Consider the following 12,982-nt stretch of genomic DNA (forward strand, 5'->3'; position numbering starts at 1 on the left):
CCCACCCTGGAGTAGAGGGCAAACTTCCATCAGACATCCCCATCACACCGGAATTCCTTGTGGCTGTGGTTAGTGGTGAGCTGTGTGACACTGACAACAAGCCTCCTCATGAGGATGGGGTCCAAAGTGATCAAGGAGGGTGTGTGGACCAATCAGGAGCCAGAGAGCAGGGCTGAACCTCTCAGTGTCCCTCACCTCTGTCCTGGTCACAAAGGCAGGGCTTTGCCTGAATCCCTGGTCATCATTGCCATGGGGATCCCCGTATCCCTGCTACTCATTCTGCAGGAGATGGTGCCCCCGGATCAGGGCTCATCAGGGGCATCACAGGCAGAGGGACAAGGGCACATCCTGGTGAGCCCCTGCTCCTGACAGTCCACAGACCACCCCAACCCTGACATAGGAAATGCTCCGATGGGGTGCAGAGGAGAGGAGGGGAGGGCAGGACACAGCCAGCACCTGGGGGTCAGGAGAACCACTCCCGGGGTTCTCTGCCTCCAGCGATGTATCACCGGTGCCCCTCACTTCTCAGGGTCTGCTCTGATGTTTCAGGAGCAAAGTTCACACCCTGGGGGTCAATCCGTCTGCTGGGATGGTCCACAGACTCTGCTGAAGGCACATCTGGGAAAGCCTCCTGCTCCTGATCTCAGGTGAGGGAGCTCAGCTCCATGGCTCTCTTGTTCACATGGATGATCAGGGTGCACTTCAGTGGTATCAGAATCTGTTTACATTTTCTGAGACTTCAGCAAAACTGACTGAACAATTGGGAGTAGAATTATGACGAATCAGAACATGCCCCAGGAATTCATTGATTCTGGGGAATTTATTTAAAATTTGACAGTTCTCTAAGAACAAGCCCCTGACAGGCTGAGGTTCTCGTCCCGATTTCCATCTGCCTGTGTCTCTGTGAGAAGCCCTGTGGTACCAGCCTGCACGGTCAGAGTCAGCCTCGGACTCAGGCTCCAGCATAGAGACGAGCAGGAGCCCTGCATTGTCCGAGGCACCTTTGGATCCAGAAAAACCCGCGGGGTACCCTGGAGCCTGGTTCCTCCTGGAGTCTGAGTGGTAGGACAGGAGGACTGAGGAGGCCTCGCTGGCTTCTGCTGGTCCCAATATAGAGCACAGTGGCGACAGTGATGTCCCTGCTGAGGTTGCAGGGAGCCACAGCGTCACCTGTGGTCTGGGAGGACAGGGGTCTCCCCACACACATACCATGACACACCACTGATGGTTCAACAGTCCAGGGCATCAGGGCTGCGGTGTGGACGCCCACACCAACCAGCTCTAGGGGCTTAGCTATCCTGTGTGAGAGAAACCAAGAATAACCAGGGGCAGAATTCATATACCTGCAACCTTATAGACGACAGCTAACAATACAGCCATTAAGTTGAGATTCTTCTAAATTATCAGTTGAAAATAATAGGAAAACATACTACTCAAGATCAGAAATTAAAATGATAGTTTTTGAACATGGTGGTTTGAAAAAACTTGCTTTCCACTAAATGGTCTTACGTGGATAGAAGGACTAGGAAGAGCAGCCTAGTGCATTGGGGTGAAAATCTTGGCAGTAAGTTGTGAAGTTCGGCCAAACATTCGTGTTCCCACTGTGTGAAATGAAACACGATTTATGTCCATTTCAGAGCTGCTGCTACAGTGTCTGCTTTGGCAGAGATGTTTCAGCCCCGGCAGGCCCATGTCTGGAGGAGAGCAGGTTTTTGTCTCACTACCCCCCTGGCCTGGAGCACTGTGCCATTTTAACTACTACTGTCAACAGATGAACAGTAATAATCCCCCTCGTCCTCAGCCTGGAGCGAACTGATGGTCAGGGTGGCTGTGTTCCCAGACCTGGAGCCAGAGAATCGGTCGGGGACCCCCGAGGCTCTACTGTTAGTACCATACATGAGGGTTCTGGGGGCTGATCCTGGGAGCTGTTGGTACCAGGCCACATAACCGTAACCAATGTTGTTGCTGCTTCCAGAGCAGGTGATGCTGACCCTCTGGCCCGGAGACCCGGACACAGAGGACGGCTGAGTCAGCACAGCCTGCGCCCAGGATCCTGGAAGGGAGAGAGACAGAGATGGTGACTCGGGGGTCCAGGCAGGAGAGCAGGGAGCGGGGCCCGTGAGTCTTCCCAAGCCCCTTCCCCTGTCCCCCCATCCAGTCACCTGTGCAGAGAGCGACCAGGGTGAGGAGCAGAGGGGACCAGGCCATGGTGGACATGGTCAGGGCGTCCTGCCTTCTGTGGCCCCACAGCTGAGCAGAGCGTCCCCACACCGCTCCTTCCCCTCTTCATACTCTGAGAGGGGGAGGGGCCTTTCATGCAAATGACCGTCCTCCCCCCAACTCCCACAATGCTCTGGTGACCTCTGGGACCTGGGTCAGCTTCCTGTGCCTGGGGGAGGCCAGTTGTGGTCAGACGTGGGGTTGCGTGGGGCTTGGGGGTGGGAGGTCACAGCGGGAACCCTGAGCAGAAAGCACCAGGAAGTACCAGGGGACTGGTCTCTGCTCTCACAGGTCCAGACACTCAGGAAAGGCCTCCGATCGCCCCCTGGTGTCCTGGCACAAACACACATCCTGACCTGGTGATCAGAGCTCTTAAGAGGCAACTTTCCACAAAGTGGTTTTGAAATTACACCCTTCAGGCTCTGTCTGGATGGGAAACAACAGCCAACTGTACCTTACCCTGTAATGCATGTGAGTGTTACACAGTGGATGTGTGACTTTGAGATTTTAAATGAACCAAAATGTGTTCATGGATTAGTAAAAGCCTAAGGTTATCACTTAAAATAGATGCCTAAATTTAACTGAAGAAGATGTTGTTGTTAAATCACTAAGTTGTGTCCAACTCTGGCTCTCTTTTAATTTTGCATTGCCATGGTACTGTTTCTAAAACATAATTTTCCTTGAACCCTGTGTTCTTTAAAGAAGATAGTTGTAACGACTTTCTGACACGTATGGCATCTCCATGGAAGGACTTTTACGTCGCAGCAGGACGTTCTATCTGTGAAAACAGGGCAGACTGAGTTATCAGAGCCATGGGTGGGTCTCAGATCTGAGATGAGGGACAGGACACGACACGGCAGGTCGTTATTCTCAGGACACTCAGACGTGACCATAGGGAGCAAAGCTGACTTAGACATGGTCCAGTAGGAGCAGCAGTGATCGCCCCGGGGGCAGAGCACCAGGAGAGCGCCTGTTTTCCCAGCCGAGGGCCCCAACAGCTTCCCTGCCTACTGTGCATAAAATCAATCCCACAGCAGCTGAGCACAGGCACTCCTCAGCCAGGAATCATTTCCCAGGTCTCAGGACCAGGGTTTCTCTCCCCACCTGATTCCTCACTCGATGGCACACAGGACAGAGTGTGAGGTTTCAGAGGATAAATCAGCCACACGACGGATTCAAAATCCCCTGGGACACAAGGGAAAGCTGGGGAGGAGCACGGAGGGGAAAGCTGGGGTCACACCTGAGAGCCAGAGCCCTGAGGCTTCTCGGGAAGGAGAGGTTAGAGAGGTTCAAGGAGGGGCCGAGGAAGTGAGTGTAAAGTTCAGGAAGATTTGGAAACATGTCCATGATCTTCTGATAGAGTGAACTGGGTCATCACCATGGAGGTCAACACTGTAGGTCTGTAGAAAGAGAGAGGCCCAGGATGGGGAGGAAAGTCATGAATGAGGGGAGCGGGAGGGCAGGCTCTTAGCAAAGAGATGAGGAGGAGCAGGAGCAGGCTGAGGGGAGCTGGAGGGGTGCAGGGGGTGGGCTCCGGGGGCTCCTCCCCTCCTCTGTTTCTGAGAAGAGGGTGGGGACTGATGACCACCTCACCCCTTCACCCTCCAAATCTGGGTGCTCGGCTCCATGTGCAGCCTCACTCCCAGGAGGAGGCCTGGGGTCCGGCCGAGGCTCAGAGTTTGTCCCCTGAGAGGAAGCACCTGCTTCCAACTCAGGCCACTGAGCCGGGGCAGGGCCAGGTTCAAGGACCACGTGGGTGTGTTGAGGTGTTGCCAGTTCTGAGCTGATAAACTGCGCCCCCTGGTGAGGAACTCTGGAACGTTCATGGTGTTGAAAGTGTGAGCAAGGTGCTGCTCAGTTGCTTGGTTCTCAATCCTGTCTGACTCTTGGGACCCCATGGACTGGAGCCCACCAGGCTCGTCTGTCCATGGGATTCTCCAGGCAAGAACACTGAAGTGGGTTGCTGTTTCTTGCTCCAGAGGATCTTCCCAACCCAGGGACAGAACCCACATCTCCTATGTCCTTTGCATTGGTAGGAGGTTCTTTACCCCTTGTGACACCTGGGAAGCCTTGTGAGGAAGGTGGGGCTACCTTTTTTCCAGTCACCAAATACCTTACCAATAAACAAATAAATGAGTTAAATAATAAATATTACATGTCTTTGATAGTATACAGAGAACTTTTTTATTTTCACCCATTGTATTTTCAGGTTATTCTGACAAGCTTGTTCTCATGATTCTTTTTTTCCCCTTCCATTTATATCCTTTTCCTTGGACCCAAGAGTTTCTGTATTTGCTCACCAGATAGATTTGGTGATTTATCCCTAAAAATATCTGTCATCTGATTTCAACATCTGAGACATCTCAGCATTGATGTCTATGCTGTGTCACTTCCCTTCAATATTTAGTTTCCTGGTTCTTGATCGAAGGGACAATTTTTACTGGATCCTGGACTCTGTGGAAGTTACTTGAAGAAACTCTGAATTCCATTTCCTTTTCCTTTAAAAAGAGATCCTTCTGTGGCGGAAGGACAGGGCTGTGTGTTCACTGCCCACTGACCCAGCAAGGGCGGCACTGACCCCCCTGCTCTGTGCTGCTGACTCCGACCTGGGAACCGGGGGCAAGTGCTGTCAGCAGCTCCTTCATCCAGGGGTGTGTGACCACCCCTTGTGAGATGCTGCCCTGGGGAGGGGAGTCGAGCTGAGGGGGCAGCTGTGCTGAGTCAGGGGACACTCAGTCCCCCGGGTTCCGTGCTCTCAGGAACTCCAGGAAGGGAGGGGCAAACACCTTGCCCTGGGAGCCCCATGGCTGTGGGGGAAGTAGAATTTTGTCTCTTTCCACTCTGGCCTGAAGCACTGTGGAAACTTTCAAGCCATCAGCCCATGAGAAGCAGTAATAATGAGTGTCGTCCTCAGCCTGAACTGAAGTGGTCAGAGAGGCCAACTTGCCAGACTTGGAGCTGGGACCCCTAAGGGTCGTTTGCCTTTTTCATATATCAGAAGTGTGGGTGCAGATCCTGGGAGCTGTTGGTTCCAGCTCACGTAATGATCCCAGTGTTTCTCCTGTTTCTAGTACAAGAGATGGTGATCCTCTAGCCAAAGTCCTGTACACAGAGGGCGGCTGAGTCAGCCGCCTGGGCCCAGGATCCTGGAAGGGGGAGAGACAGAGATGGTGACTGAGGGCTTCAGGAAGGAGAGGAGGGAGAAGGGACATGCGTCTTCTCAGGGCCCTTCTGTTGTCCCCCCACCCAATCACCTGTGCAGAGAGCGACCAGGGTGAGGAGCAGAGGGGACCAGGCCATGGTGGACATGGTCAGGGCGTCCTGCCTTCTGTGGCCCCACAGCTGAGCAGAGCATCCCCACACCGCTCCTTCCCCTCTTCATACTCTGAGAGGGGAGGGTCCTTTCATGCAAATAACCCCACCATTGCCCCCCCCCCCCCCACTCCTCCCTGCAGCTCTCTGACCCCTCCCTGGGCTCTGGATCAGTCCCTGTTTCTGAGGGTGCCCAGGGGGTGGGCAGGAGCATGGCTGTGAAGGCCTCAGGGGTGGGAGGTCACAGCTGGGAACCCTGAGCTGAAGCCACCATGCAGTGCCAGGACACTGGGCCTAGCTCTCACCCCCCAACCCTCAAGAATGGCCCCTGAGCGCCCTGGTGTCCAGCCCAGATACACATCCTATGACCTGCTGATCAGAGCCCCTCAGGGACAGATCCTGCTCCCTGCTCTGTGCACTGTCCCTTCCTTAGGGCCAAAATCACCACTGTGTCCCCCATGAACTCAGGGCTATCTGTGGCCTCCCCTCAGACCCTTCAGCACGAGTCTGTCCATGGCGTCCTGGCTGCTTAAGGGGTCAGGACTGAGAGGGCGTCTGGAGGACATCTCATGGGGCGGGTTGTATAATAAAGAGGAGCCCGGGATTGGGTAGCAAAGTCATGAATCATAAGGGGAGGGGAGGAGCCGTTAGGAAAGATTTGATGAGCCAGAGGAGGCAGGGGGAGCTGAGGGATGCAGGGGGCTCGGCTCTGGGGGCTCCTCCCCTCTCTGCTCCTGGGAAAGGGGGTAGAGTCTGATGAACACGACGCCATCTAATTCTGGGTCCTCAGTCCTGTTTGAAGCTTCATTCCCAGAGCTTGAGGGGTCGGGTCTCTAAGTCTGTCTCCTGAGAGGAAGCACCTGCTGAGACCTCCAACTCAGTCCAGTGAGCCCGGGGACCAGCCCAGGTCAGGGGACCATCTGGTGTGTTCAGGTTCCGCCAGTTCTGAGGGCGTGCACAGCGCCCCCTGGTGACGCACTCGGGGAATGTCCACGGTGGGAAAATGAGAGGAAGGAAGGAGCTGCCCTTTGATTTCCCAACTAATAGCCCATCAGTGAGGGGTGTGTATCCCCTGCCCACTGACCCAGCAACCGGGTGCCCTGACCCCATTACTCTGTGTCTGACGCTGACCTGGGCACCTGGGGCACCACCTGCCAGCAGCTCCTTCCACCCAGGGTTTGAGACCGGTCCTCGTTGGGCTGCTGCCCTCAGGGAGGGGAGCCTGGCTGAGGGCGCTGCCATGCTGCAGAGCGTGATGCTCACCTCCCTGGACTCCGAGGACTTGGGGACCCCAAGGAGGGAGGGGGTGATCGCAGTGCCAACCACCGGCCCCCATCTCACATTCGGCACTGATGACCCAGGTGGGGTCAAGGCCCAGGGTTACTGGCCCCACAGTCACCAGCAGAGGGGACAGGGGTGGACACGAGCCTGCTTTCCCCCTCACTCAGTCTTCCCTTGTTGCTGCTCCATCTCCCCACACACTGTTTATGGGAGCAGGGCCTGGGGGGCATTCCACCTGCTGAGGAGCCCAGCCATGACCTGGCATCCAGGCACCCAGGGAATCAGTGGAGGGTGTGGGGATTTTTGGAGCCAGTTCTGAGTAAGGTTCTTCCAGGAGCATAAGTCCTCCCATGAGCCTCGAGGTGTGTCCTTAGACAGCACAGGTTCGTGGAAATTCCTCCCAACTTCCAGTCTTAAGTTTAAATAAAGACACAGATTTCCCCATGGCTTCAGATGTGAATTGCGTTTCTGGGGTTTTGGATTTTGACTGTGAACTGGGAGTGAATGTGTTATGGGGAATTAACATGTCTGGACTGAATCGTAAGACTATTCTCAGGGGTTATTTCATAATAAAAGACATACATCTGGAACTTTGATGTTCCTAAATATTTGGGGGGGGGGGTTCACGTTAATCACAGATTCCTGCCACCAACAAAAGGCTGTGATTCAGGAGCTCTAGTTGGGAAATTGCATTTCTACAAAATTCCACTGGTGGTGCCTCTTCAGGCAAATGGAATATTAATTTATCTGCAAGATAACGTTCATGATGCTGGATATCTCTTAGTGTGATTTGAATGACAAGAGTCCTATTGGCAGTGGTGGGGGTCTGAGTGTCCCTGTGGAGCTAAGCCTCCTTCCCAAGAACATGGGCAGAGAGGGGTCCTCTGCAGAGAGGGACACACCTGGGGAGAGCTGGGAGGAGACACGGGGCCATGAAGCAGTGGACAGGAAACGGGGCCCAGAGCCTCCCTCCCCACGGGGATCCTGACCCGTCCCACCCTCTCTCTGCCTCTCCTGCCACTGAGGGCTGAGCCCTCCGAGCACAAGGGCAGGTTTTGGTAGTACCTACCCACGGGCTTACATCACCACGATATTGTAACTACTAGTTCCCAGACCACAGTAATAGTCGGCATCGTCCTCAGAATGGGCCCCCGTGATGGTGAGGGCGGCTTTGTTCCCAGAGATGGAGCCAGAGAAGCGAGCAGGGACCCCAGAATATTGGCTGTTTGTGCTGTAGATAAGCAATCGGGGAGCCTGGGCTGGGGTCTGCTGGTACCAGCCGGGGTAGTTACTGGTAGTGACTGACCCAGAGCTGAGGCCACAGATCAGGGTGACCGTCCTTCCTGGAGACACTGACAGTGACGGTTCCTGGACCACAGTCTGAGCATCCACCCCTAAGAGCAACAAGAGAGAGACAGGGGTTCTTACGGAGACAGGGATCCTGAGACCCTGCTTGGAGGTTCCCCAAGGATGCAACTCAGACCCTGACCTGAGCCGTAAGCCAGCAGCCCAAGCAGAAGCACCGTCCAGGCCATGGTGGGGACCCTCCCGGGACGCGGCCTTCTCTGCCTCCTGGGCTGGAGGTGGGGTCCTGGGCCTTTTCATGCCTCCAGCCCGTCAGGGGGAGGAGGGGCCTCATGCAAATCACTTCCCGCCTCTCCCTGCCCAGATCACCTGAGGTGCCCTCAGCATGTTAGCCCCACGGCATGTTCGTCGTGAAGGAGGCACATTCTGGACTTCGCACAGACCTGGGACAGCACATGGAGGAGATGTGAGTGATGGAAAAGTATCTTTTACCAAATGTTCCCCATGACCCTGGTGCCCTGGGTCCTCCAGCTCCTCCCTGGAGAGTCTGAGGCTGAAGGAGGAGACGGGGAGTCCTCACCTCCGGCCCACAGTCTCGTCCACCCCACAGCTCCCCCCATCCCTGGGACATTTCTTCTTTCCTCAGTGAAACCCCTGCTTGTGCTCCCTGCAGGGCCTTAGCAGTCGCTCTCCCTGCAGCAGAGAGCCCACCGGGACATCACAGCCCATGTGGGGTGTGAGGGGACAGGCGTCTCCCCTGACTCAGTTCCGGTCTCTGTCCCAGGAGCAGCAGTGGGGGAGCAGGCCTGAGGGACTCTCACATGTCGAGTTGCATAGCCAGGCTTGGGGTGACAACCTCCTTTTTTTTTAAAGAAGCTTCTATCCTAAGGAATTAATTTTACTTCAGGTTTTGAGGGGACTGTTCACAGCATCACTATGAAATTGTGACATCCTGGGCAATATCAGATCTAACAGTTCAGGAAAACATGTGTCTCATGATGGAAAATAAAAGTAACAGTGTGTGAACACCTCGGTGCAAACATGAAACATTTAAAATTTCCTTCATTTGACTTTCTGCTGTGGAGGGTGTAAGAAGATTAAGCAAGAGCATAAACTCTCCGAAATAATTGGGGAAGATGAGGAACAAAATTGGTGCTTATCTCAGTGTGAGATAAAGCTTTTATTTGGTATTCATGTTTTATTCCCTGATAAATGAGCTATTTATTAAAATTCACATGATTATTTTATTTTCTCTATACTTGCTGCTGCTGCTAATTTGCTTCAGTCGTGTCCGACTCTGTGCGACCCCAGAGACGGCAGCCCACCAGGCTCCCCCGTCCCTGGGATTCTCCAGGCAAGAACACTGGAGTGGGTTGCCATTTCCTTCTCCAATGCCTGAAAGTGAAAAGTGAAAGTAAAGTCGCTCAGTCGTGTCCGACTCTTAGCAACCCCATGGACTGCAGCCTACCAGGCTCCTCCATCCATGGGATTTTCCAGGCAAGAGTACTGGAGTGGGGTGCCATTGCCTTCTCTGCTATACATGCTAGAGAGAGTCAACTCATATCACAGAAATATTTGTCTTGAATCTATTTCCTATTATGAAAATATTTGCTGATACTGTTGGATTAAATGGGTATTTTATATTTATCAAATTCTTTAATTGAAGAGAAATATTTTAAAAACATGGAAAAGAAATTTTTAGGGAGGTAAAAACAAAATATCAGTTTCCACATATGTCACTAGACAACATTGAAAAATGAGAAACAATACAGCAAAATAAGAAAGAAATAACTGAAATATGGCAGAGTTTATTGAAGCAAGTTCATTTCTGTTGTGTGATGATCATTGCTCTTGGCTTAGACATCAGATCACCTCCAGGACGAGACAGAGGAGCAGGAACTGAGCAGCAAGCCCGTGGCTCTGAGCTGAGAGCTGCCGCGTCCCCTGGGGGCCCAGGTGCAGGAACGTCACCCTCCAGTGAGGACCCTGCTGCCCGCGTGGGTAAGAGCCCGGGGAGGAGGTGCCAGCCTGCCTGGCCAGGACCCTGAGCTCTCAGGACCAGGCCCACAGCGCCCCCTGCTGGGCTCAGACCTCCCCCTCCCCCACTTCACACCACAGCCTCCTGGAAGGGCTTTCTCACACTTGCAGGAGGGTCATTCTGATGTCACTGCCCAGGGCAGTAGAATGAGTCCTCTCCGTGGAGTTTGGGGCTGGTCATTAATTTTTCCAAGTAACTTTGACTTCAGACCGTTTAATGCGATGCTGATAAACAAATGAATTTCAGGATTCCCTGAGGTCTGAGTTTGCTCTGCCTCGCTCCTGGGTTCACTATCAGAACACAACCCCCTGAACCAGGTTCCAGGATTCAAAGTCCCAGATGCCCGTGCTTTGTACCTGGTCACAGTTCTGCCTGAGTTTCCTTCCCGGGTTGATATGTGGTTGATGTTGGTTTTGCATGGTCACTAGGTACCGTCCCAGCCCGGAGTGCACCGCTCTGTTCCTATTTCTTTCTTTCCCTGAGTGTCATCACTTTCACTTTTCACTTTCACACATCAGACAAGGAAATGGTAACCCACTCCAGTGTTCTTGCCTGGAGAATCCCAGGGACGGTGGAGCCTGGTGGGCTGCCGTCTATGGGGTCGCAGAGAGTCAGACACGACTGTAGCGAGTTAGCAGCAGCAGCAGCAAGAGAATATGAGGTTCCCCGGGATAACAGATCTTTCCTTGATCACGCCCAGGGGTTCTCATTTACCCTTGAACATGGTCCTCTCAGTACTTTTTGACTCAGATATTTAAAGATTAAAGATGTGTTGACTCGATTTTGTAAGCTTTCAATATTAAATGCTTGATATAAAGGATTATAACTATAAATGGGAATCTCATCCTTGTCAGGGCTCTTCTTTCATTCCTGATTGAGAAACCCTTCTGACCTGTTACCTGATCTTCGCTGGACATGGCTGACATTCATTGTTAAACTCCATAGATATAACGAGAGTGGGTTTATATGGTCTGTGTCCAAAATAGTGACATTTATCCAATATCATCTCAAACAAGGAACCAGGGAGGGAAAAGTGGGAGAGGTCATGAGGGAAAAGAGGAGAAAATGAGCAAGTGAGGAGTCTGAGAGCTGCATCCTAAGGGGGAGGGTCTCCTTCACCTGGAGAGGAGAACAGGGCCAAACCCCTGAGTGTCCCTCACCTCTGTCCTGGGTCACAAAGCAGGGAATTTGCCTGGAGTCCCTGGTCATCATTGCCATGGGGACCCCCGTGTCCCTGCTGCTCCCACTGCAGGAGATGGTGCTCTCGGATCTGGGCTCATCAGGGGCATCACAGGCAGAGGGATGTGGGCACATCTTGGGGAGCCCCTGCTCCTGACAGTCCATAGACCACCCCAGCCCTGAAATAGGAAGTGCTCCGATGGGGTGCAGAGGAGAGGAGGGGAGGGCCTGTGGGCTCAGGAGAACCACTCCCGGGGGTCCCTGCATCCTGGGATGTGTCACCACTGCCCCTCACTCCTCAGGGTCTCTGCTCTGACCCTTCAGGAGCAGAGTTCACGCCCTGGGGGACAATCCGCCTGCTGGGATTGTCCACGGACTCTGCTGAAGGCGCATCTGGGAAAGCCTCCTGCTCCTGATCTCAGGTGAGGGAGCTCAGCTCCACGGCTCTCTTGTTCACACGAATGATCAGGGTGCACTTCAGTGGTATCAGAATCTGTTTACATTTTCTGAGGCCAGCAAAACTGACTGTGCAATTGGGAATAGACTTACTATGAACCAGCATGTACCTCAGGAATCAATTGATTGTGTGGAATTTATTTAAAATTTGACAATTCTCAGAGAACAAGCCCCTGACAGGCTGAGTTTCTTGTCCCAGATCCAAATAGGTTATTACAAGATAATGAGTGTTTCTTTTTTTATAGAGGGTTCAGGACTTGACCTACCTTTATTTAAAGAGCAGGTTTGTCTGAATCCCAAATATTTTTAAGTATAGATTTTTCTTTTTTTAATTAATTTCATTCTCTGTATAATTTTTGGCAAGTTAATTCCAAACATTTCACTATTTACAGGCTGAATGTTTTAGTTTTAATTTATATTTTATTGATAATTAAGTTTTCCTTGGAGCTCTGATGTCTATATACACATCTTTTCCAGATTACTACATAGATATTTTTTTAAAGATATATAAATATATTTTTGAAAAGATCGTTTCTGTTTGTATGGTAAAAACATGAAATATTTTAATTCTTGAAAGCTATTCCCCCAAATGAATATAGTATAAAAAGTAAAGGTATGAAAGTATTCATTTGAGGGTAATTCTTAGTAACAGAACTTGGAAATGTTAAAAAATTATTCATAACACTTACTAAAGGTGGCAAGAAAAACTTTGCTCAAGGTAAGGGTACCACAATGGGGGCTTATACTAGGGGACGAGATTGAGCTTAAGTCTGACTCAGGGACACAGTTGGGATTGATAGCTAAGGAACAGGGTGGGTCCACGGGGCTGCAAACAGCCTGCGCAACTGAAAAGCAATGAAAAACAGCAACAGGGTGGGTGGACCTCAGGGTGAGGGTGGATTCTGGCTGAACTGAGAGGGTCATTGCTGACCTCAGCAAGGGTGATAGGATACTGAGGTGGGTGATAAGGAATTTGGTCTGATACTGAGGGTGGTCCGATCAAGGGTGTGGTATTTTTTCTAAACTCACTTAGCAGATTCTGGCTAAAATTGGACTAACTGGACAGGTGCCCCTGGATAAAGACATGGCCCAAAGTTGGCAGTGCATTAATTAACTACTGCTGCATAACAAATTACCCTAAACTAACAGCTTAAAGTCTCAAATTTTTTGAGATCGTTCCAATCTCAAAAA

The 12,982-nt window shown here is 52.0% G+C and overlaps 2 gene segments (V, D, J or C); both read right to left on the minus strand.

The window, feature by feature from the left end:
• Positions 1 to 1,726: 1,726 nt before the first annotated feature.
• Positions 1,727 to 2,244, minus strand: LOC133056293 (immunoglobulin lambda variable 1-40-like). The segment is given in 2 exon segments: positions 1,727 to 2,053; positions 2,163 to 2,244. Coding segments are annotated over 2 exon segments (357 nt in total).
• A 3,066-nt stretch (positions 2,245 to 5,310) lies between these two features.
• On the minus strand, positions 5,311 to 8,363 carry LOC133057922 (immunoglobulin lambda variable 8-61-like). The segment is given in 3 exon segments: positions 5,311 to 5,366; positions 7,929 to 8,207; positions 8,303 to 8,363. Coding segments are annotated over 3 exon segments (381 nt in total).
• Between the last annotated feature and the right edge of the window lie 4,619 nt (positions 8,364 to 12,982).

Source organism: Dama dama, chromosome 5 (genome assembly GCF_033118175.1).
Source record: "Dama dama isolate Ldn47 chromosome 5, ASM3311817v1, whole genome shotgun sequence".
Classification (NCBI taxonomy): domain Eukaryota; kingdom Metazoa; phylum Chordata; class Mammalia; order Artiodactyla; family Cervidae; genus Dama; species Dama dama.